This window comes from Lates calcarifer, linkage group LG2 (assembly GCF_001640805.2).
Source record: "Lates calcarifer isolate ASB-BC8 linkage group LG2, TLL_Latcal_v3, whole genome shotgun sequence".
Classification (NCBI taxonomy): Eukaryota; Metazoa; Chordata; class Actinopteri; family Centropomidae; genus Lates; species Lates calcarifer.
In genome coordinates this window covers 18,879,762-18,905,574 of record NC_066834.1, presented here as the reverse complement: position 1 = coordinate 18,905,574, position 25,813 = coordinate 18,879,762, and the positions used below count along the sequence as shown (strand labels likewise).

Here is a 25,813-nt window from a genome sequence, read left to right as displayed (position 1 = left end):
ATGCTACTGCTGACAGTTATTCCCATATGATCTGAATGCACTATAACACTGTGGTTGATTGCTGCTTTATATAGAAACAATCCACTTTTTCCTGTATTGTGCCTGGTGACTTCATTTGACAGAGAAGTGCTCTTGTGCTTTAGTTAAAAGATCCTGTCTAACATGGGGCTGAGTGTTGTGGCCATCAGACACACTGATTAAAAAAAGGAGCTTGATGTTTTATTTATAAATTCTTCTGATTGAAGAAAGTGACATTCTGGACACTGTTTAATCAATGTGTGTGTGTGTGTGTGTGTGTGTGTGTGTGTGTGTGTGTGTGTGTGTGTGTGTGTGTGAGGTTTAATCTAATCCAGATCCTGTGGTTTGTTTTTTTTTTGTTCTATCTAATCAATTTTTTTGCTACACATACCTTGACAACAAACAGACAGAGATTAAAAGAGTATCTTCTTCCAGCTTTGTTGGCGCAGCTGGTGTATAAACTGTCTGCCTCAGTCACTGAGCTACATCTGTTAAACAGCCTGCTGTTTAGTCACTGCAGCATTAAGCTTTTACAAAGTGCTAGCTCTAAGTGTACCACATGGCAACAGTGAAATGTGTTTTATCACAAGCAGTCAGTAATTCTTAAGTATCTGCTACATATTCAAGTTGTTCATTTGTTTTTGCTTGCACGCTTCAGAGGGAAAACAATCAATGCAAAATTCTCAGTCTACCACACTTATCGTCTCCTCCTTTTATCTGTGTGATCATCCCTCACTTGCTGACGTTAAGAATGCTCCTCGTACGATGGATAAACTGCACTCACATGGATAAATGACCAACTGGAAACCAGGCACAGAGTGTATCAGAAACAAACCACACAAGCTTAAAGACTTGGACTCATATTTTTGCTTGTTGGATGCTGTTTCAAAGTGCAAGTGAAACAAAAAATGAAAAGTAGGTGCATGTTGGATGACTCGATCAGCAACCTGCTATTTCACACAGAGAGGGAAAGACAGAGGGATAAAGATAATAGAAAAGAATGACAGCTCCAAGGATACAGCACATAATTACCTGTGTGTGCTGTTATTGTTATACTGGCTGATGCGTTAAAGCAGTTCTGTCATATGCTGTTCACACGTCAGCAGCTGAAGCAATCAGCTGCCCTGTCTGGTCCGAGTTAGCTGCTTATTATAGTGGAGGGAACATGAGCAGAACTGTATGACACAAATGTGTTGTGTACATGTGTATCTGAAATTAAGTGACATGCTATAGACAATGTATACAAGAGAGCTAAACAGAGCCGGCTTATTTGAAGAGGGTAAACATATTGTACCTCTACTGGTGAGATGATACAAGACGACTTATTTTCAGCATGTACACGATAAACTACCACTAATGGTAGATAGATGGATAGATATTATTATGCTAACAATTAGCTAATGTTTGCTAATTAGCATATCTTAATATCTCTCTTGAGTTTGTAATATCAGCAGTTGGTTGATTGGTCAGTCTGTCAGTTCTTTTTCTGTACAGACATTCATGGTTCCCAGACGATGAATCCCAATGACTTGATCATCCTGTAATACCTAGAATTTTCGTCTGGCGCCAACAGCAGGTTCACTTATTCAGGGAAATATCTCTAACAAGATGGTTCGCCATGATATTTTCTGCAGACATTTATGGTAACTAGATGATATATCCTGATGGCTTTAGTTAACATCTGTGGTTCAATTTGTGGACTTTCATGTCCACGTCAGGAGTGAACATTAAAACTGCTTAACATTAGCATGTTAGCATAGTCATTGAAAGTATGTTAGCTAGCTTTGGTGACTTTCATCCAACAAGGTAAACCACTACAGCTTAAAATGGCCTTTTTCACAGTGTTCCCTAGTTTATTGAAGACAATGATTGAGATGTGCATTTAGTCTCTCTCTCTTTCTCTTTGCTTGTAAACTTGTCCTGCTGCAGACTTTACATCAATCCAATAGCATTCCATTTAGACATGCACCGTGTTGAAAGTGATATGGAAATGTGATTAGGGTGCTTATTCAGAAATGACACAGACATGTTCAATTGAGTAAGGTAAAGTGGTGCATGTCTGAAAAGGACGTTCATCAAAAGGAAATAAAACCATTGTAAAAATTTCAGAGACCCTGCTCAAGGAATCATCACAAGTCCTGGACAAAACTATGACAATGATTGGTCTGTATTATAAATTTAACCAAGCCATAACCACAGAGGTCAGGAAAGTTCTTTTTACCACAGTGAAAAGTATCATTTCGCAGACAAGAAAAACTGCCCACTTTGCTGTTTAAGAATAAAGACATTTTGGCAGTAGATTGGTTGATTGGTTGTTGATGGGATTTACAGTTACAGTTTTAGCCACTAAGTCACCCTGAGACCACAAATGTATCTTGAGAACATTTAGATGATAGTGGAGGAGAAGAGAAAAATGTTCTAATCCTTAATTAATGATGTCACTTCAAGTGATGGACTGAAAAACATTTTGTCCCTTGTCTTCATTGAGCAAAGACCCTCACAAAATCCGCCGTCTGCTAATTACCTCCAACAGCATGCGCACATGCGTTACCCATGGCAACCACACTCACCATTGCTTCCTATGAAGCTCATCAGACAAAATACAAAGATAAATCTTGCCGATATAAGAGATGGAAAATTCAATAGAAGCGTGATTGGATGTGTGTTTTGGTGGGAAAGCTGTGACTACAAGGCCACACAGCTGAATCTGGCCCATAGAGAAAGGCCCAGCAGCAGCTCCATTGCATCGCCATTACAATACAGCCTCAGTAAGCTGCAACCACCTCAGGATTCGGTCTATCACTCTGCAACAGAAGAACTCCCTTGTTGCCATCTTTTCCCCGTCAGCCCAGACGTTATTCAGTCTTATTCTGAGCAGTAGGGTTTATAGGACAAGTCTGTCTGTGAGACAGCCACAGGGAACACCAGCACTACCATTAGACAATCAGTCTTTAATTATCACCTCAAGAAAGCCTTTGTCCTTATGGTCCATAACCAAAGAGAAGTGTGTCATGTCAGTACAAATACTCCTATATTCTCTTCAGTAGAAATACAACTGGAAAATGTAACAGCCCTAGATCCAGGCAGATACTGCTATGATTGAGAAGTGATATATTAATAAAGCCAGCTGTGTATTAAATGTTTGCACATACCACCACCTTCTCTAACTTGAATGTGGCAATTTGATGTCCAGCACCTTTGGGCAAAGTTCAGAAATCACTTGACAAATGAGAATTTTTATTTATTGACTAATTTATTTTTGGAATAACGATGTATTCTCCATACAGTGTGTTCAAATGTAGCTTTTGTTCTATTATGAGAAAAGACATTATGTTATTTAACTGTGAGGTAAATTAAACTGTAACACAAGCAACAAACATATCATCATTGGATTATTTCACTGGGTTTAAGAAATGGCATCTTGCTGCTGGTTGCAGCTCTACATACAGTTTATGGATTATCTATATGACCTGAGTGCAGCTATTAGCAAAGTACTCCTACTGAGTGTCAATGCCAGACCTAACCCACTACTCACTTTCAACCACAAAAGAAACAGAGAGAGACTGGAGAGCAATGAGTACAAACCACATAGTGGCTACTTTTGCAAAGGTCGCCATATATTCACCACCCATCACTGTCAATTTCATGCTTCTTTTGAGTACTTGTCAAAAATGTTTTCTTGAAAGCACTGAGTCATTACAAGGAAGTTTGAGTTATAACATGACCCTCACAAGGAATACTGCACCTGTGCCTTTCTTCCAAGCTGTGAGGACAGCAACCAAGAAACAAGAAACTCAAGAGGAACAGAAAATCAACCTTGATCCTCTGGTTCTTTCTGCACTGCTGGATACAGCAGTGAATCTGATGGGAAACCAAGGTATAATTAAGCACTACTAAAATGTGTTTATTTGCATTCATGGGCTTTAGCATTAATTATGCATGAGGTTCCAAGTGCGTATGCCATTAAAATAATGTCAGCGATCTACACTGCTTATTCTCCAGTGTGTGAAAACAGGAGAGATTAAGACTGCAGCAACCACAAGCACTAACAGGCAGAGAATTTAGATCTGTTTTAGACTTACCACTGGATCAGTGTTTCATCAAGCTGAAACAAATCCTAAATCCTGCATCTTGCAGTAGTGTGGGGCTGTTTCCTCTGACTTTCAAATGTTAACACTAAACATACTAATCATATTTTCAATGCATTATTAATGGAATCCACACATATTTTACATCCATTCCAAAAACTCAGAAAAAAGTATTACAGATATATGCTGGACTCATTGTGAACCAATTCTTAAACAATTCTCAGTGTCCTCAATTAGTTTCATCCAATTTAACCAATTATAAAGCACTCCTAATCGAAATCCTGCATTTCAAATTAAATTCTTAATGTTCTGCAAATGAGGTATAGTCAGATTCTCAGCTAGCTGACTGTTGAAAGAAATCAAATGAAAGCAGAGCCATTTGTCAAAATGAAAATACACCAGAAATATATTTATGAGGATCACTCTGCACAGATTTTTCTATGTTTTTGTGGCTGGGTATGAGGTAGACAGGGCTGCTTTAAGAGGGGAAAAAAGTGATCTGAAGGCTCAATCCCCTCCTGAGCTCCTGGAAGTCTCAGGCAGTGCTGCCTCCCTGGAGGCTACGCAGAACTCAGCAGGCAGGCGGCAATCACAACCTATCAGCATCTCTGCTACTGTTGCACAGGCAGAATACAAAGCAGAGGATCAGAGAGAAAAGAGAATAAGGCAGAGATAGATTTTTTCCTCAATGTGGAGGTAAGAAGTTTGACTTCAGCCTTGTGGATTGCTACTTAAATTGAAATCCTAATGCCCTGAAAACAGGGAAACCTGGTTTCTAGAAGTCACAAGTGGGATAGTAGCTCACCCAACATCGACTACAATGATATCACACGCACTTGCTGTACCTGGTTAACTAGTCTTCTCTAGCTGCCATCATTTGGAGATCAGTCAAAGCCTCACCCACATGCATCTCAGTGACTCACATGGTCCAGGGTAGGGTACATGTTTGGTAGTACAGCGGATTGTGGTGTGGTAGTGCGAGTGGGTTAGTGGTATGAGCGATGGGTGTGTGGTAGTGTGTGTGATTTGTCATTAAGATGCCCTCAGGGCAGAGCAGGACAGGATCTTCTAACAATCTGATTAGCTAGCTTTCATTTGATAGCAGCAGGCAGCAGGCCCAGAGACTGTGCTAAAAACAGCTGTACTGACAGGGGAATAAAGGGGAAGTGGTAGAATGTTTCAGGAGCAACAAAGTACCAGTCTGGGTTTTTTTTTTGTGGGTGTCATCTTTTGCAGTAAAATATCTTGAAATAACCTCTCGCTGAAAATCAGCCATAACTCAAATTGTCAGAATGACTTCATTCTTCTATTTTTTTCCATTCACAAGGGACTAACATTGCTATTTCAAATAGCCCTGTGTGCCACAGCCATGTCCTTGCATGAAAGCCAGAGTGCTAACTATTTTGCTAGATCCAGTACTCACACCCACAACAGAAAAGCATGTGATTGTTCCAAACCCAACAACACAGTGTCTGTGAATAAGAATACATGGTGAGGACTGGTAGAAAAGGCTTGTCCTGAGGGAGTTAACTGATTCAGTGTGGAGAGAGAATTTTAGAATGGAGCTGTGTGATCTGCTGTGTCCACTGGTTTACAGGGATGTCAGCATATATCTCCTGAAGCCAGAGACTAGAGTGGAAATTGCACTGTTCAAATACAGAAACCATGCAGAACACAGAGATATACTGTAGTCAAGGAACTAATGTCTTGCTTTAGAAAAGTGATACATTTTTATAGTTCTGTTCACGGCACTTAGTGAAGGTTTGGGAAAGACTGTGGTTCTGGTTTAATACAGAAAAAGTTCATAGTGACTTCAGATGTAAAGCGTTTATTTATATTTAACCAAAATCAAGAATATTTCCCTACCCTTAAGTGAAGTGCATTCAAAAAAAATACATTGCTCCTGAACACAATCCAGCCAGTGATTACATTTCCCATAAAAGCTATTTGCTGTTGCAATTTAGTTAGAAAAGTGTTTCTAGGAGACAGGGTTGAAACACATATATTATCACTTTATGAAGCTGTTGTGGTGAACATGTTAGCAAAACAGCATGGTTATGCATCCAGCAGACACAGAGTGACAGTGGCATTAATTTGGCGTTGTGTTTCTGGTCACCTGACGAATGTGAGTCCACGTTCACTCTCCTCATAGCTCTGATTTGGTCTCTACCAACATCTGAAGAAAATGCCTGGATTTTTTCACAGCTAAATATTCCACTGAGTTCACCATCTAATAGTTAACTCTCTGCATAAAATAGCTGCATGCTACAGCTGGAAATGATTATTAAGCGTGATTCAAAACAGGAAAGTTGTAGAATTTAAAACCAGAACAATAAGATAAAAGATGCTACAACACCACACCAGGAACTGCAGAGTCAGGTTGATCACTATGAACCACCTCTTACATACACAACATAAAAATACTGGTTATACACATAACAGCATTTTACAGTTCCCTTTTGGACAAACTCTGTAACTGCAACACAGTTCCTGAATTGCCTCAAATAAAATATTTTATTTCTGTTCTGTGATTCCTTTTTATTGGAAATGTGGATACCAGTACATCTCTGATAAGGTAAAATCAGATGATAATCGGATATGCAGATGTCGGTTGAGTTGGTCATGTGAGCTTGCTGAAATCTGAATTATTCATTTAGAGGCAAAAAATGTAAGAAAAAAAGATGCTTTTTAAAAAGCTGGAAACTGAGCTGTTGGTCTGGACATCTCTTTCTGTTTCTAGTCAGTAATTGTTTTGTTGATGTGACCTGCTCTGCCTCCATGCACACCTTACTGCTGTCTCTCTCCTTTTATAAGCTACACACACCATCGCCTCACTCTTTCTCCTCCTCCTCTCATTCACACATTCTCTCCCTATCCTCCTCCCTTTTTCTACACGCCTTCCTCCTACCATTTCTCCTCTACTCTCTCCTCCGTCTCTCTCTCTCTCTCTTTCTCTCTCTCTCTCCTCCTCCTCCTCCTCCTCCTCCATACTCCCCTCCTACCGTTTGGACTGCAGTAGTCTCTCCTCAGCCTCCTGTCTTTCTCTCAGCAGCCTCTGCAGGTGAAGGATCTCCCTCTGGTGAGAAGCTGTCCTCCCCTCTGCTGCCTCCTCCAACGCTGCCAGTCTGGTTGACGCCTGCCTCCGGTACACCTGCACATTGCACAAACACACACCATACACAGACACACAGACACACACATACACACACACACACACACACACACACACAGAGGAATGAGATGTGGAGTGTTGCTATGAAAGAGGTGGATTTACATGAAGGACAGCACAGCAGAGACAACTGGAGTGGAGGAGGGGGAGTCAAACACATTGGGACAAGGTGAGGAACAACACACTAACTAACCTGCTGATCTTCTGTAGAGAGGCTGGTGTGAGTGCATTTGTACTTCTACTACTGCATTTGGTGTTTATGTGTTTGGAGGGTTTGTACTTTGATTTCTGTTTAAGTGTGTAAGCAACAAATAATAGTTCTGTTTTAGACCCATATTTAAGTTGTTATATTCCCAGATGAGCAGCTGCTGAACCGCTGACAATTCATAACTACTGCTCTTAGTGCAGCACACACACACTCATACAAGTGGAATACATGTTTAATGCTATGTGGACTAGTTTACCTCAGCTAATGCAGTACAATACTCATGTCAATGAAGCAAAAAGAGGGCCACTGAAGTTAAAAAATAATCAATGAAAGAAAATATTGTAGGAAGGCAACAGAGGCAGAGGAAAATAAATATGCACAAAAAGAAACAGAGAGGAGAGATACTGTGGGCTGCTGCTCTGTGCTCTGCAGTTGGAGAAGACTTAGATGTGAGAAAAACAAGGTCTGAATAAGGACAGACAGTGTGTGAGCTTGCCTTCTGTCAGCCAATTTATTTGTGTGTATGCACTGGAGTTTATCACTCTGTCTGTTTGGTAAAGGGTTAAACAAACACGTTGTCCTGACTCCTTTACCCTACATAGTGATATATTATCACTGGCTTGTTTGGAATTGATTATTAGACATTTTGTGCTGGAGCAGTTAAGCAGAGTGTTTTATGCCTGGTGATGATTTTGATACTGATTTATCTAGAAGGTTGTACCACTGAAGCTACCATTAAGGACCTGTGAGATATTATGATACCAGATCAGAGGTGTTGCTGAGTTGTAATTATCCAAACATGATGGGTTTGCACAAAGTATACTTGACCCCCGACTGCTCCTGACTGTTGTATACTGAGAGCAACAGAAAGCATCTACAAAGCTCTTGAAATGTGGCCTCTTTTTAAAAAACAATATAAACGATGAAACCAACGGATGTTATTTTTCCTAAGCCAGCCAATTACAGGGGACAGTGGGATTCATGTTTCTCCCAACAACAAAAAACATGGAAAAATTGGTGTCAGGTAGAAGAACTGAATTGTTTCTTATGAGATAAAGGAGTGAGGTAGCTTTTCTCACCTAAATAATTGTACTCCTCTTAGTTCTATGTTTGGACCACCTGTTAAGTAGGTTTTGGAATCGCTATTGTGAACTTCATTATCTGTGCAATGACTTTAAAACAATAATACTTCACACTCAGTCTACGGTTGTGGTTTTGAATATATGCATGTTTATGTGGCTGACAGTTGATTCAGTGAAAGTTTGGGCGTCGCTTTAGAAAGACAGCTTGCTCTCTTTCTAGGCTATTTGATGAAAGATGGGCTAAAAAGAAATGAATTGCCCCGGACGGACTTGAGAGATGAGAGCATGTCAAAATGAGTTTTGCTCTGGGTAAAAAGGACTTGATGAAAAAGGAAGTGGGTAAAATTCATTTTTAAATTCAGCAGGTTGTGTGCAAAAGCTTTGAGGCAATATCACTGAAGAAAAAATGAAGAAAAAGAATCAATCAGACACATTTTAATAAGTAATTTATGAATGAACTATGTAATAAATGCGAAGGATGCCTAAATGTATGTAATTTATGTACCATACAGTCCATGGTATGTACTGCTCCTGTATGAGATTATACTATGATATAATATACTTAACTATACTATACTATACTTCACTATACTATTCTATACTACAGGTAATTTGTAATTGTGATTTATTTATTTGAACAGGGACAGTGTGCAATAAAACATCCTTATATAAAAGAAGGAGAGATGCTTTGTACTAGGTTTTAGATATTTTCAGTTCAGAGTTAAGATTTATAACAATACAAACATGTAGGAAATCAAAGAAAAATTAAAAGAAAACACAGTAATGTACTACGTCAGGTTTCTTTTGTATTAGCACCTATAATCTACAGTATGTGAACTTATGCTAACTAAGGACAAGTAGGACACAGTGGACCAATTTACTCACAGCTAGAAACTGAAAGGGGTGTGTCTGCCACCACTGTGACATTTGGGCTTGGTTAAGTGTGACTGTTGCATAGTCCTTCTACTGTACAATATGTTAACATTTCTACCACACAGCTAGAAACTACTGCAAATATGGGACGCACCTCTTTCACAATGAATTAATTTTAGTTTCAAAGAATCAAAAAAATAAAAAAATTAGGAAAAACAGTACATAAAATGCAAACTCAAATCATCATCCATAACACATTAAATCATCATAATCAATTAATTAATTAAATTACCCATTTTTATAATACACAAATAACTTTCCATATCAGAGAGTCAACAGAGTCAACAACCAGTAGCTATAATATGTGCTTTCAATACTTTTGATATGATTAACCAGCACATTCGTTATGCAGCGTCTTACCTTCCATTGGGCACACACACGTTTATTTACGCATAAATTCCCTCACTCAAACCTCCCTCAGCATTTAATCTGTCAGATATAATTACAGACCAGAGAATCACCACATGATCAAGTCATCACCAGCATGTGGCTAGATGTAGAGAACTTTGTAAACTGAAGATGCCTACTGCTGAAATGAATGTATGAATGATGGTCAAATACTGACAGCAGCTCTGCGTGTCCTGAACAGCTGAACCTTGACATCTATTACATACATGACAAATATACGTACAAGCTCTAACCCTAACCCTGCGCATGTAATTCATTACATACCTCATCCATTCAGTCATTTGGTATAGGATGACCAAGACGTATGACCTGACTGTCTCTTTAATGTTTAGGATGTCACAATCCCAAAAAGCTCTTCAACCAGGATGACACAGTTTGGTTTCCTTCTGTTTTCTTTCTTAAGATTTGTTCGACTATACCATTCTGTCATGATGATGTTTGCTCTCGGGTGTTGCCACTCTTTGGGTTTCCAGGCACGGCACACTATGATTACATTCAGATTCTGGCATACACCTGAGAACATTTTCTTCATCTTTCCTTACTGACACTGTTGTGTCTAACTTTTCTGTCACCTAAAGCTTTCAGCGTCTGTCTCTTGGCAATCAAGCTCTGGAAGGTTCATGCAATAAATATCTTCAGTGTATCATCAGACCAGCAACTGTAAACATTTCAAAGATAGTGCTTTTCACTCAACCAACCTCTGTGTATCTGTTAGATTTATTAATTGCACACTAAGCTTGACAGGCTGCTCTGTTCCCACAAATGCAATAATCTTTATATTGTTAAAATGAAGTACATCAGTATTAGTACATGGATGCAATGCGACTATGTTAGATTTTATTCAGGCTTCACCTTCTAAAGAGCAACATAGGTTTATCCACTTAATCCTGCAGAAGTGACCCCTTCCCTGCAAGGGAACATCTAGGTGATTATTAGGTGGTAACATATGCCATCAGCCACTACCCTGCTATAGTGTGACGTACTTAGAAGCCCCTTGCAGCAAATTTGTGATTTGTGAGATTGAGCTATATAAATAGACTCTGACTTAAGAGGCTGTCAATAATGACAGGCTATTTACCCTTGCCCTTCCTTCATGGCCAAAGATTGAGAGTTTCAAGAATCACCATCATCTTTAGAAATAAAAGCTCTGATTCTAGGCATGTGACTGCATTAACTTAATCAACTGAAAATAATACAACCAGCCATCCTAAGCTGCACTGACAAAGCTACGAATACTGTATGTCTCGAGATGATCAAATATACTGAGGTCTGTACCTTGATGGTGCAGTCATTTTTGCCCTATTTTGGACCATGTAGGATAGCCTGAGAAATGAAATGAATGGGCAGATGATGTATAATATAGCGAAGGTACTTATAGTACACACTCACAAAGAGAAGAGACACCAAAACCAAATGTTATGGTAAAAATTAGGTAAATTAGGTAAATGTGGTAAAAAATTAGCACACACCAGACATGTTCAAGAGGCATTCAAAGAAAGTTTGAGAGTTCAGGAACAGCAGGGTACCAACCTTGTCTCAGCAGGGTGGCTACAAGGCCTTGCTGTTAAGTGGAATCTAAATATCCATCTGAAAAGTATCTGACTCTAGTCCGAATATATACTGGGGAGTTCGTCAGTCAAGAGCTTTAGCCTTCAATGTAGCCATAGTTCTCTTTCCAACAAGCATGGTAGTTCCCAGTTATACTCAGTAATGAATGGAAATGGTCATTATATATTGGAGAGGTATAATGTGGGAAGCAAAATGTCTCCAAAGCTTGGCCTGAATCTCCATCAAGCCCCCCAGGGAGGCAGCAGGGCGCCGGCATCAGCCCGGTTTAAGCGGTGACATTTAGCCCTCACAACAAGCTGAGCTGAGCAATGCCAAACCAATACATCTCCCCTTGTAGCTGTAGCCCAGAGGCTGGCTGACCTTCTCCACCAGTAACAACAACAATACTAAAAATTCAGAGCAGACAAGTATTTTTTTATACCACATCCCAGTGAGGGATAGTAGATGTATTAAAGATGTTTTTCATAATTAACACTTTTTCGCAACATTTGTCTCTGCAGAGGTTTCACTGAGCATAATTCTCTTTCTATACTCACACCAGGAGAACTTTTCAGTACAAACGCTCTCTTTAACTGAGGGCTACAAGGTTTTTTCCAGCAGGGACTGAGATTTGCCATCAGCCTCAGCCATGTTCCTGTTAATTCTAAGATAACATTAAATCATTTTGTACTGTTTAAAATAAGCAAAGATAGCTCCTCATGTTATCAAGGAGGGTTTTCAGGGTTTTCAAAGCTTAAGGGTTACAATTTAGTTGTATTTTGCATGTGAGCCTTAGCTTTCCATGTATTATGCTTCAGTGTACATATGAAAATTCAACTTCAGAATCATTGGGAGTATATTTCAGTCAGACAACTCCCATTAAATGGACAGACTAAGTATTTGGCATCCAGACTCATTGACAATAATAACTATCCCCTTAGGAAACCTCAATCCTACAGGTGGATGCTATGGGAGAGCCCTGAAAACGACTAGCAGTCGACTTTAACTTGTTCGCAGGCTTCACACGATTAATTTTATAAAATGACCAGTCACCTGATTCCTTTGTTTGTCCATATGAAAAGCCAGCTGATGTTGACCCTCTTCAAACCAAATCATGTTTCAGCACTACCATATGTCCTGCCTTATGCTGAAATATGAATTTTGCCACAGCCAACAACTGCTGCAAATAGTCTGAATGCAGAGTAAACCTTGAGCTTCTGTTTAGACTACTGTCTATGCACCCTACTCTTTTTATCTTCCAACCTGCCATTATTCTAATTAACACCTTACAACCTCATTAACAACATCATACTATTTTATCCAATCATTCATTCACAGCTTCAAATAGTCGAACTCTCTGCAGCAATAACACCATTCTAACTGTTGTAAAACATTGCTGCGTGTGTAAACAGATTAACCTTTTCTGCTGAACCTGGCTGTCTTTTATCATTAGCAAGGGAAAACCTAGCAGAGGTAATGAAGCTGTTGCTGCAGATGCATAGGGCAGGCAAAAATCAAGTACACAATACCTTACTCTACACAGACCTTACTGCATTTAATAAGAGACAAGTGGATACACTGAATTAGAGCACAGTGAGACAAAAGAGCACAAAACAGAAAGTAAAATTTCATGAACAGGTTGATTTGATGCAGGCTTGCTGTGGAGCAACAGGAAGCAACTTCGTGGCTTAAGTAACAAGCAAGACACTGTATGTTTCCTTCAGTACTATTTTTTTACTGGACATCTTCCAATGGTACACAAGGCAAGATTGTGATTGTGAATCTTGTGGGTAGCTGGCCAGCTCCAAGATGTGAATATATAAAACTTCATGATTATGAAGCAGGGTGGGGTTGAAAAACAGCATTTACATCAGGTCAGCTGACTTTTCAGTAAAAGAATACAGAATAAAACTCAATGTCAAGGAAGGTCTGATTTTCAAACTCCCACAAGACTGCTGTCTTAATGATCTGGTTAAAAATCTGTGACCTCTGCCAGGGAGTCAAGCCCTTGTGGTCTACAACTGTGTGGTGGTTTGTTGGACACTGGCTTGAAATGGCAAATGATAATACTGTGTAATCTATAATGTAGTGTAATGAAAGAAGTGAGATAAGTAAGCTTTTGTATCTGCTGGGTTTGAAAAAACACAAGTAGCTGGGACAGGCTATAGTCTGTGGCAGGTGGGAAAAGGTTGGTTTCCTGAGTCACTGTGTGCTAATGGTTTACCAGTGTTTGTCAAGGAACATAACTAAAGGTTTGTTGGTATTTACTGTAGTAGGACTGATGTTTTGAAGCATGCTGAAGCTGTGAGAGCCTGATGGTTTGGTTCTGTGTTTATGCTCTTGACTCTCTTCTTATTTCTTTGTTATTTGTCTGGTATATAACCATTTAGAGGTTAAGGTAGAATAATAAGGAGAGTCTTTTTCACATATCTGGACTTGATACTATTTCTGCAATGCAGAGCTGTTGGCAGCCTAATGGTGCTCACAGATAGCAGTTGGTTACTGCTAGCTCTGCTGCCCAGATATGTTGTTCTACTTACGTGTTCTACATTTTGATTAGGATGCAACAGGGCACAACACATCACAGTGTTGTGCCCTGGGGTAGCTGCGTTGGGGTAGCTGCATTATTAAGCTGAACAGTTGTCTACTCAATCCACCACAGACACTGATGCACATTTTAGGAGATACACTCGTAGAGGAAGGGCCACTTTAAGAGCACTCTTCTAGTATTGGGAAACCTGGTGCTCCCAAAATGAATCCACATATACACAGAGATTCAAACTCTGGGCCTGCTTTCTCTTAAACAACAGTGCGCAGTCAACCCCAACCCCCCATGCCATTCAAAGGTTTCTACTGGCCTTGAGCATCTAATGAAGCTTGCTCTAACAAACCACACTGTCAACAGTGGGCTACTGTACAGAATGACAGACTCTCAGCTGGCTTCTTAAGATGGATTTTTTTTCTGGTGTTCATGGTTTCTGCAGCTACAATGGAAGTCCTGACTTGTGCCTCCTCAAAAATGTTTCTACAAGGGTTATAGAGAGGACCAGAAGAAATATGACTGGCCAGATTGGAAGCAAATGCAGTAATCTCCTTTTTCACTGACAGTGCACAAATACATCATGATCTAGCAAAGCCGTGACAATTGCTCTCTAGCAGAGAGAATCAAATGTTTAACATGATTATTTTAGGTAAATAATGACTGCACAGCAAGTTGTATTTTGTGATCAAGCTACCACATCCCTTTCCAGCACAAGGCTTACTGTTGCTCTATATCACAAAGTGAGTGAAAAAATGAAGATGTAATTATTTTTACTAATATTTTTTAGATGTATTATATTGTATTTCTTCCACACTTTTGTTCAGCTTATTTTCATAGTACGCCTTTACTGTCAATTACCCCAAATTTTGTTCAATCACTGTTCACTCACTCTGTTAGTGCTAGCTTATCTGAACACTGTGGCACCTCTGTCATTGTGGCAGCAGGTTATGTTCTGTTTTCTTGCTGCCTCACACAAAAGGGAGCTCCTAGAACCCCAGACATACAGTAATTGCTGCTTATGACGAAATACACTTTGACAAATGGGATCCTGACAGAATATTGTTTATGTCAGATGCATCATTTTAGATTCATAGATCCGTCTTTGTCACAGCTGAAGATTGGAGAAAATTGCCTGAACATCAGTCTAAATGACAGCAGTTAAAAAGCTGCACAGGTCAATGTGCAGAATATGGAGAAGAGATGCCTCAACTGATTACACTGCATTGTCTTTAGATAATCCACCCAGTGAAGTAAAGGTACCCACTGTTCTGTGAGACAAGGCTAAGTACTGCTTATCTCTAACCTTATTTAATTAGAAAACTCAGACTGTGTTTGAAATGTTTTGCAGGCAAATGTGCATTGGGGTCATCCAGAGATGTTTGCATGGCTGTTTGTTTGTTTTTTAAAAAAAATAATTTTAGAACATATTTCCCTTCTCTGTTTCAAACCTGCCTCCCTAACAGGAGTCTATCAAATCCCAACAGAGCAAAGAATCAATCAAACCAGCATATTTGAGGCACAGGTCTGCTTAACATATTATTGAAATTTATGTGCTTGTTGGCTCCTCTCTGACCTGTGGTTACCCATAACACCCTTCACTGCCTTCTTGACGTAGATGCAGAGGAGATTTTTAAATACATCTTTATAGAAGCATAATAATAAATGTTAAAATCCCAAATCTAAGCTTGACCTGTTTAGACAGAGTCATTTGACTGGGCTTAATGTTAAACATTTCAAATAGAAGGGGTGTTCATGTACATGAATTGAAATAGCTACTCAAAGAAATGCACTGAAATATGAGAATTTATTAGGATCATTAAAAGCAGCTCTTAAAATATAAAGCCATGAAATGTAAAATCTGAAGTTTCACTAAAATATTATTAGTAAAAGCAAAAGTTGTGCAGGTTTTCAGATGAATAAATCTAAAAAGTACAATTGAAGCTTATTTTTAGTACTTTTTTTAGTATTTCAACAAGCCAACTGTTAAAAAAAGAGAGAAAGAAGATACCAAATGACTGCCCTGTTTTAAAACATAATTGCTGTAAACAAGGATGAAAGATCTGCCAACAGCAGCATGAATGTAATCCTCTGGATCAATGGCATAATTCTGAGAAGCATCACCAAGCAGATATTCTGACAGCAAAGGTCAAAGCTATCATCAACAATCCACACTGAGAGGAGGATGAGAGAGGAGGGGATAAGAGAGAACATACAGGACTGGGAGGATATAAGTATACCATGCCATACACTTGAATGTGTAGCCATGTCTCAATTTTATCATGTATTTTGATATATTTAAGCTTATGTTTTAGATGAAATTTAAAACTATAAGTTCTACACTGTAATGGCAAACTGATATCACATTTAGGGAAATGAAGACACCCCCCACCCGCATCCCCCAAATGAAGATATATAGATATATATATAGAATTGTCAAAGTCAGACTGTGAATTGAAAACCCATCAAGGTACCAAGCAGTCACTACCAGCTAAAAGCCAAAGTATTTTGTAGAAGAGAACATATACAATATGTACTATTTTGTCTAAATCATATGCCACAGTATAAATGCAGGTTAAGTGTTTGCTCTCATTCATCTTGTCAGGATCTGTGCAGAGTGTTGACAGTTCCAACAGATCCAACAGAACGTCTGGAGTGCAGTGCTACACAGACTTCTGTGGCTGTGATAACACAGCTTAGACTTTGCTTTTATCTTGGTGATCAAAGTCTTCTCCATTATGCAACAAAACTTGTTGATCAAAGCACTTTTTGCTTTTAAAAATACCGACTTGTTACTGGTAGTGGCTTGTGGAATAATTTAATGTGATACTTGATTGATTTTCACCATGGGGAAATTCTTGTCTGGTTTGACCTCCAGTGAAAGCTCAGGGTCAAAACAGCATGGATGGAGCAGGGTGGCTTGTTGGTTGGTATATACTGTTCTAAGTAAGTTGTCCTAATAAAATGACAAAATACATAGTTTGGTGGTTTGGTTAGGTTTAGACACAAAAATGACTTGGTTAGGTTCAGGGAAAGATCATGGTTTGGATTAAAATAAGAACAATAATTATTATGGCTGCAAGGGGGCTTGTTGATTTGAACACAGGTGCACTGTTCTGGGGCACTTGCTGAAATGACTGATGCTGTTGTTAATTTTAGGAGGACAGTCTCATTATAAAGGCATGTGTTAAATTAGCATCTGATTTAATAAAGGAAAAGCCAGTCGTGTAGTAGTCAGGGGTATACTGGCAAACACAGAGCAACTGGTCCAGCAGATGCTCTAATGGGATGTAGATGCCAATGACAAAGTTGATGAATCCCAAGGTAGTTGCACAGTAATGCACATTTAAAGGCTACAAACCCTTTTAGACTGCACCAACACTGTCTTATATTATATAAGACAGTCTAGTGTACACCTAAAACAATGTATGTTAACATTGCTTTTAGGTGTGCACAGCAAATCTTGTCGTACTCTCTCTTGGTGCAATGAATAGGCTCCCTTGACTCAGACTTACTTTGTTCTAGTGTTTGTTGTTCCTCTGAAACATCACACTGGAAATTGTCTTATTATAATGAATAACATGGCATGCTAGAACAGAATCAAATACATACAGGATAAAGGTGCACACTTGTCTTCAAATGTTATGCGCAACTCAGAGAGCAGCTAAAGTTAGCTTCCAGTTTTATGTGCCTAAATAATACATTTCTAGATGTGTCTGAGACATTTGTATCTCGCTCAAGGACACTTTAAATCACACTCTCTGGGTAAAGAGTAGTCTTTATAATAATTGCACAGCCCAGCTCATCCAGCGGTTTACAGTACATGTTACTGAAAATTCCAATATAATAAGAGTGACTCTCCAGTGGTTTTCAAAGAACATTGTAATAACCTACTTTATGTGTACCACAGTAAGGTGTAACTGGATCTCTAAATTACTCTGGAGAGCAGAGACACAATTTCATTCTTTCTAGCCTCAGTTCTCCCCCAGTCTTCCAATTCCTAAATGTCAAATGTCAGCTTCCGTCTACCTCCTCCCCTGTGTTATTCCACAGCAGAGCTATAACCGTTTCAAATCAATGTTACACTTTTCAAATTTAACATATTTACCTCGGAGACCAACTAATCAGTCAGTCAACCTGCCAATAAGTCAGCCAACAATTCAGTTAACTAGTCTGTCAGTCAGTGCACCAGTCAATCAGCTGCTCAGTCAGAACTCACATACATAACACAACACTAGGAAGCTGTTCTCCTACACTCTTCTCTCTTCATGTAGACTTTACAACACTGTACTCTACCACACAATCTTTCTATTAGTTATTGCTGCCTTTGATTATTTATTGTTTTGTAGCTCATCTATCATTCTTGAGTACAGCTATAGCTGCCCTTTATTGTACCACCATGCCCCTGTATGAGCCCTCTGTTATTCCTCCCTCTGCCTAGTCCTCAGCCCATATCCTGTTATAACTCTCTACCATCCCACCATACGTTGTATCCAGTCAGCTAACAACTTGGAAACCTAGCAATAGTAACAGAGTGCAACACTGTTCACTGCTAATTAAGATGCTCTACTGCTTAGACTCTTGAGAGCATTTTACTGCAGGGCTAATGTATTAGTAATGTAATAATAATAACAGCATACAGATGGATTTATTGTAAAATTTTGCTAGACTTTCATCTCTATCTGGTTACAAGGCTGGGGAGGGGAAAGCATTGCTTCAACAGCTCATCACACAGGCTTCCTCCACCACTAGGAGTAGGAGTATGTGCTAATGACTACTGTGTTCATACACAGCTCATAGACCTTCCAATGCCAAGCTGAAAACTATTTCAAGGTTGAGAGATGAAGAATCTGGCAGTAGATAAAGATCAGAAAAACATGCTTGGTTGTTGAACCACAGCAGCTGAATGACAACATAGCAGAACTGCTCTGGACCATCCATCTGGTTGGTTTGCAAAGTGATGAGATAAGCAATAGTGTGGGGGCCAAGGGTTGCATGGTGATGAGTCTGTGGTGATTAATAGCTGCGCACATAGTGATGTTCCCCCTCGCTGACCAGGAACCTCAATGGCAAACTCAGCAATGTAATTACTCAACTCATAGCACAGTGTTTAGCTCTAAACACTGCTATAAGTAGAGTAACAAAAGCTTTTCTTTAACAACAGCTAATGACTGTTTCAGTGTTCAAATATATTATGCAGCTTATCAGTTCACTAATGAATGGCTGGCACCTGGAGTGGAGCAGCTGATTGAGAGTGTGACCTGCACATCAAGATTCAATTATGCTTTGTATGGTCTGTGTAAAACCCTTTGTACACAGTTTAACTAGAGGTTTAAAATGGGGAAATAGAGGTTTGTTGCATGTACGGATCTATTGGATCTATCTATTGGAAACTCCCAACTGGGTGTACACCTCTAGCAACTGCAGAGCGATAATGCATATTGACAGCTGGTAGTAATGTGCCACTAAAGGTAGCAATGAGTCAATAAAAGAGAGAAAGAAAAAGAAGTAAAAGTTATGTAAACAATACTGATGATGTTTCAAACCATTAAAAAAATGAAAATGTTTTATGAGATAAGAAATGCATTGTTAGACATTGAAGAGACACAAGATTCTTTTTGGTAAAAAACTGAGGTTTGTTTTTACTGTAAACTTTACAGGATAGCTTTGCAAATAACTGTACCGTTTATATTCAAGTTGACATTGCTTGTTGCATAATAATGTGCTGGATATTCCCGTACACAATCCCAGTGCTGTGTCCTTTCTTTACAACATTTATTTGTCCTTGACTTCAGGGGAAAACAGGATGACTCTGCTCCTGGGATTGATGCAGTAGGAGCTGGTTCTTTCTGACATCTTTCTGACATGTTTCAGAAGGCTTTTTAACACAACAGACTGGTGGCTGAAATATTAAACAGTCAGTAAGTCACAGAGAGGCCTGCTGGGCAATTGCCAATGCAACATCCACCTATTCAATCTATATTTCATGGTCATGAATGAATGAATGACTGGCTTTTCTTTATATAGCATCTTTCTGTCGGGAGGGGGACTTTTTAATAACCAATAGAAGTAAAGTAAGAAGGAGAGGGAATAAAGTAACTGCAACTATAGGGCATGGAAGCATTTTTCTAAACTTTTTTCAGAAACAAGAAGTGCCTGCACCATCTTGATGTAGAAGATATTAAGAATGAGGAGCACTAATTATACTCTATGTGCAGGATGTCTACATCAGCACGTTCTACTGACTGATAATAATATCCACACAGCACAAACAGCTGCAAATAAGCACCATGTCTTCAAAGTGAACAGGGGCAATGCCACTGAGTAGTTGTTACCTAGATTAAAGATAAAGTTCTCTACCACTCATCTCCTCTTGTATAACCGTGCTGACCATGGGCTGGTTACCCAGAACCATATTGGTGGAAATTTCAACCTGCGAGTTGTGAGTAGATCCAGAACATGATGACCTTACAATGGCATTCAAGGCATGTTTAGATTCCACTTGTGCCATAGCTGTCTCAGGTGCGAAGGTAAATTAACTACTTTTCTACTTTAAGAATAGAGACTGAATTTTTCTCATATAAAGAAATTTAAGAAAGAAGAATTTAAAGAAAAAAAGGTCATTCAATATGCACTGCCATATGATTTCTATGTGAAATTCACTGACCTGAGATACCTCTCAAAATTACACAGTCTCATCTGTTATCACCACCAACCTGATTGCTGATTGCTATCTGTGATAGAGCAGTTTTTTAAAAACAGTGTTTTATGTGGTATTTTTACTCATGTAGATGATCTGAATACTTCTTCTACCACTAAAACTCACACACTAACATCGAGGTACTGGTCTTCCAGCTGCTCTCATGTTCTGTGAGTTTAAATAACAGTGTTTGTCAATGGAGCCTTGTAGAAGTATGCGGCGATGTTTCTGGTTAAACAAAAAGGAGCTTACTCTTCAATATAAAGGTTTATCTCTGTAGGAATCCTGTCCATAATGTTGTCACACCAATAACAACAATCTGAACGTGTCAGTGGCAAAAACAAACAGCTGTTCACGGTTGCCAGGTATACCATCCCTGCTCTGCACTGCAGATTTTTGTCCTTATCATTTATACCCCAAAACATGGGAAAATATTGCCCAGGTTACTGGAGGATACTGGAGTTATCTTAATTGGTGGGAGAATAAATTGCTTCTCTGCTAAGCAGCATAACACCATAACAAACCACAGGTATTTGTTATAGATCATAAACAGACTCTGGACTCAAGCATCCCTAGTCAGTGTTGTCCTTAATATAGTTTTCTTCTGTATCACGACTAATTGTGTTGTTGCCCTTGAATTCTCAACCAGATTAATGCTAGCAGGGTCACAGGCACAGACACAACCTAACTATTAATAATATTCCAGTATCATCGCCCACTGCACCAAGAACCACTCTACTATGATGTTACCAATCACCAATCACCACCATATCAGCATGTTATCACCATGCCTTGGCACATTACCCTGAATTATTAGAATGGTCAAAAAAAAAAAGTATGTTGAATTACTGATACTTCTGTTTGCAATTTAACATTAAAAAATGGATGTTTAGAGGCATGGCCCTAATGACTCAGAAACACCTCACAATATCTCTTCTCCATGGAATTCAGTTTCACGCTCAAAACCTATGAATCAAACTAAGTAAGAAAAAAGGGCATATGCAATGTAAAACAGCCTGTATTAAAACAGATCAATAAATCATTATATTAATTTGATTCCTTATTGTATTTTCATATTAAGTACATCCGCGCTGACGAGAGTGATCTGCCAAAGTAAAGGTCAGGGGCAAAGTACAGGAGGTGGAGGCTCCTTAACTTCCTTCCTATTCATGCTTGGTTTCTCTGGATGCATGCTTACAGCTATCTGACCTTATTAACAATGACTGACAGTTTCTTGCTGTTTCTCCCTGGAGAAAACTGATCATTGGGGTTTTCTTGTATCAATGTAGGACTTCAGTAGCTGTTGGTAATTATGTACAATCCCAGTGAAACTTCCGCTGATACAGAAGTGACAATAACATTAAGTGTTTATCACTTTCACACACATTGTCTAAACCTTCTGGGTGATGTGTGAGGACAAGTGGGAGCTGTGTTTAAAGCATGTAGCTCAGGAGTTTTGTGAATGTTATGTGAATTATGATATGTGATGAATAATGATCTCTATATTTTCTCTTCCACTCTCTATTCTTTAATAGTTCTCTCTGGTGCATGACCATAAAGACTCTTCAAGGATTTGCAAATATCTTGTCACTTACAGTACATTTAATTGGTTGGGATATAGCTCCTGAGCATTGGTGAAAACACTGACTCATCTTGGAAAAAATCAATGGACAAAAAATATGATGGATTTTATGTTGCATTTTTTTCACTCAGCAACTGCTACCACATGTTTTTTGTAATAATAATTGTAATTCCCTGCATTTGATGCATTTTTTAATTTAGCTAGCAAAGATAATGCTAACTAAAACACTGACATTAGTTAGTATAAGCATAGATGAGAATAACTTATAACATAGAAACATAGAAATTATACTGCCTAACAGTTCGGCATCCTAACAAGCCAAATAAAAAATTAAAAAGGGCTTGATATCATCAAGGGAACAACAAATTGACAAAATTGAAAGTAAGTGAAAGATTAAGTGAAAGATTAAATTCAGGCATCGCTTAATTAAGGACTGTAACAACATAGTATTTTACACAAAAACACTGAATCAACAAAAACTCGCTATCTCTGCCACCTCTCCCCAAAGATCAATAGCATTACTGCCTCTTGCTTTGCCACAAAGGGCTCAGGGATGACACCCTGATCCAATTCCCAAACCATAAATCATTCATCAGCAGCAGGTACACTGAATAGAAGCAGTTAGAGAAGAAGGCAGAGTCCTGACCTTTTCCTGCTGGCAGAGATACACCAGATACTGTAGTCAGAAACATCTACTTCTTTCAGGTCCATCTCTAACATCCAATTCAAAGACACATACAATGTTGGACTAAAGATTATTATCCCTCTATCTCCTTTTTCTCTCTTTTTTTTCCCTGTCTATCTTTCCCTAGAACATGACTTGAAGATGAGCTGCCCCCAGCCTGAGTCGGAGGAGAAGGACTGTCCTCCACCAGAGGAATTAGAGTGTAAAATCTGTTACCAGCGCTTCAATGCCCACAACCGTAAACCTAAGATCCTGGACTGTCTACACCGGGTCTGTGCCCGCTGCCTCATTAAGATCCTGGACCTTGCTGATGGCGCAGGCTGCATCTCTTGCCCCTTTTGCCGACACCAAACTGAGATCACAGAGTTCGAGGTGTCAGCCCTTCCTGACGATGCTAACATCATGTCCCACTTGGCAATGCGGGACAAATCCTGGAGCTCTGACCACAACAGGGAGGTGGTCCTGACTCCAAAGAGTTTCTCCTCCTCTAGCCCGTCTCATGACTCCTCCAACTGCCTGGTCATCACTATTATGGAAGTGCAGAGGGACTCACAGCACTCCCCAAGCCGCAATGGCAGCTCTGACATTTACGCTGAGCAAAGCCTGGACTCTGTATCGATGGGCTCCAACGGGCCAGCTGATCAGGACGCCTTGTCCAAGTTCTGTAATCATGTCCCACGCATTCTGGTCTGGTTGCTGGGTTTCTTATACTTTGGCTCACTGCCTCTAGGAATCTACTTGTTAGTGATCCAGAAAGTGACTCTGGGTATTGTGTGCGTTAGCTTGGTGCCATCAAGCTTGACAGTTTGCCTGGTCTATGGATTTTGTCAGTGTCTGTGTCAGGGTGTGTGTGACTGCTCCCCCAGGGGCTGATGCTACTAAACTGGTAGTCCTAGGATGGGATGAAGTCAGCTGCAGGAAACAGGTATTTGGTTTGTTACATACATCCATACATAAAGTGAGGGTGATGCCCTATCCTTTCCTTAACAGCAGACTGACTGACTACTAGTCAGTTATTTTCATGCAAATAATGGGCCAGTCAGAAGACCTACAAAGACCATCTTCAGTGACTGTCTTTGCTTTTAGGCCGATGAATGAAACTGAGAAACCGGTTCGGCCAGAGCTGCTGACAAGCTCCGTTAGTGGGAGTATCGCCTATACCTATGATTCTGTGATGTATTTCTGTGACCTTATTTGTTCTGTGTTGCGTGTATGACCTAGTCTAACATAAAATTTAAGAACAGATCCTTTACAGTAACAACATTAACAAAGTCCTGGGCCCTCATTTATCAATGGTGTATACCAGTAAAAATCTTGCAATGATTTTTAAGTGAACAGTGGGATTTACTAATTTGTAACTTTATCTTGGGATGCCTGTGCATTTTGATTCAGCCCTTAACTGTGAATACACACACACAACACCTTGGGGCTAAAAAGGAACACTACAAAATGAAACACCGTACACCAAATGGTGCAGATATTTACAGTATATCATGAGCACACATTTCATTTTAAATTTGCAAATATACTGGTCTTGCCATTAACTCCTGAAAATATAATCAATAACTGTATATATTGTATGAGAAAAAAAATCTATGGGTTATAAGATATCAGTCTATTGAACCTGTTGATTCTGTTACATCTTATATCTGCTGACACACTGTGTAAAACAGAATATGGAATCTGCTCTTCCAGGGTGAACGATTTGCCAATTACTCTGTATTATTGAACAATGCAAAGGATATTATGGGAAAAGACCATTAAAATTCCAGAAGTGAGGTAGAAAAAAGATATCTGCATGCAATGCATATTACAAAATACAAATTACCAAATTAACTGTGAATTGGCCATTGCTGTTTTCCTGTCACAGCAGTAGCTTTGGGCACACAGTATCTGTGATGAGGTTTATTGCTTATTGTATGTGCTCCTCTCCATCTCTCTCTTTCCTCTGCCTCAAATACACACATACCATTCAGGTTGTTGTGTTGCATCTATTTGGAACATTTAATGCAGAAACCAGACTCATATCTCAGGTTTTTTTATACTTCTTCAATGCTTAGCAGCAAACTTTAGTTTTTTGTTGGGTTGAAGGTAGCAAGGCTGCTTGGTTGTCTTTTTTATCTTCTTTTTTGTGGTATAGGTTGTAAAATGCTCATTTGAGCAAAAGGTACGGTTTATAGCTATGGGTGTCCTCTATTAACTTTCACACTGTATGACATGGTTCACCTGTCTGCCGCACCTCAGCCATGTGGATTTGTTATTGTGTGGCACCTCAAGGTTGTGTGCATTATTTATGTGGCATCTTGATTGTCTTTTGCATGTAACAGAAATACTCCCCTATGTGTAGCATTCTGGTTAATGACTCTTGACTAAAAGATCAATAAACTATGGTGTTGTTTTAACAATTTATTACATATAGTTACAAAGCTATCATTATGCTTCTCCTGTAGGTTCCAAAAAAGTCCTTTTCTTTATAGCTGTGACCACAATTTAAATTCTACTGTGTCTTTAATTGCTGCACCCGTACTCAGCAATGACTTACGTCTCTGGGAGCACTTAAAAGATAGATTTAAGCTAAAAATTGCTTTTAAGCAGCGTCTATAGTTCACGAGCATGGTGGTTTACTTTTGGGGGTGTTCAAAGGATACATGTATGACAATTACCAATTCTCTTGTACTCACAAACATTCTACATTTTACTTTAAAAGTCAATTTACCACCTTCTCTGTTCAGCTCTGATAACTGAGGGCCCTGGACTAGTTACTTTTAAATATATTTAATAAGCTTCAGGCAATGATATTTTTTCATAAAAATAGAAATGTAGCATTTTGGGAAAAAATGATTTTGTGCTTAA

General features: G+C 39.2%; 2 protein-coding genes across 2 annotated transcripts in view; one reads left to right on the top strand and one right to left on the bottom strand.

Annotated features, from left to right (window-relative positions):
- The window catches only part of cep89 (centrosomal protein 89), a 50,774-nt gene that overhangs the window by 2,368 nt on the left and 22,593 nt on the right, over window positions 1-25,813 (bottom strand). Inside the window, exon 17 of the mRNA XM_018697502.2 lies at window positions 7,109-7,257. Coding sequence (XP_018553018.1) covers window positions 7,109-7,257 — 149 coding nt within the window. The remainder of the gene's footprint in view (window positions 1-7,108; window positions 7,258-25,813) is intronic.
- Window positions 7,251-24,597, top strand: zgc:165481 (uncharacterized protein LOC100073327 homolog). The gene is made up of 2 exons (XM_018697505.2): window positions 7,251-7,444; window positions 23,088-24,597. The coding sequence occupies exons 1-2, from the start codon at window positions 7,381-7,383 to the stop codon at window positions 23,831-23,833; spliced, it is 810 nt and encodes a 269-aa protein (XP_018553021.1). The 5' UTR covers window positions 7,251-7,380; the 3' UTR covers window positions 23,834-24,597.

Coding starts and splice junctions, on each gene's coding strand:
- zgc:165481 (XM_018697505.2), top strand. CDS start 7,381: ATGAAGGACAGCACAGCAGAGACAACTGGAGTGGAGGAGGGGGAGTCA. Junction 7,445..23,087: donor GTCAAACACATTGGGACAAG/GTGAGGAACAAC, acceptor ATCTTTCCCTAG/AACATGACTTGAAGATGAGC.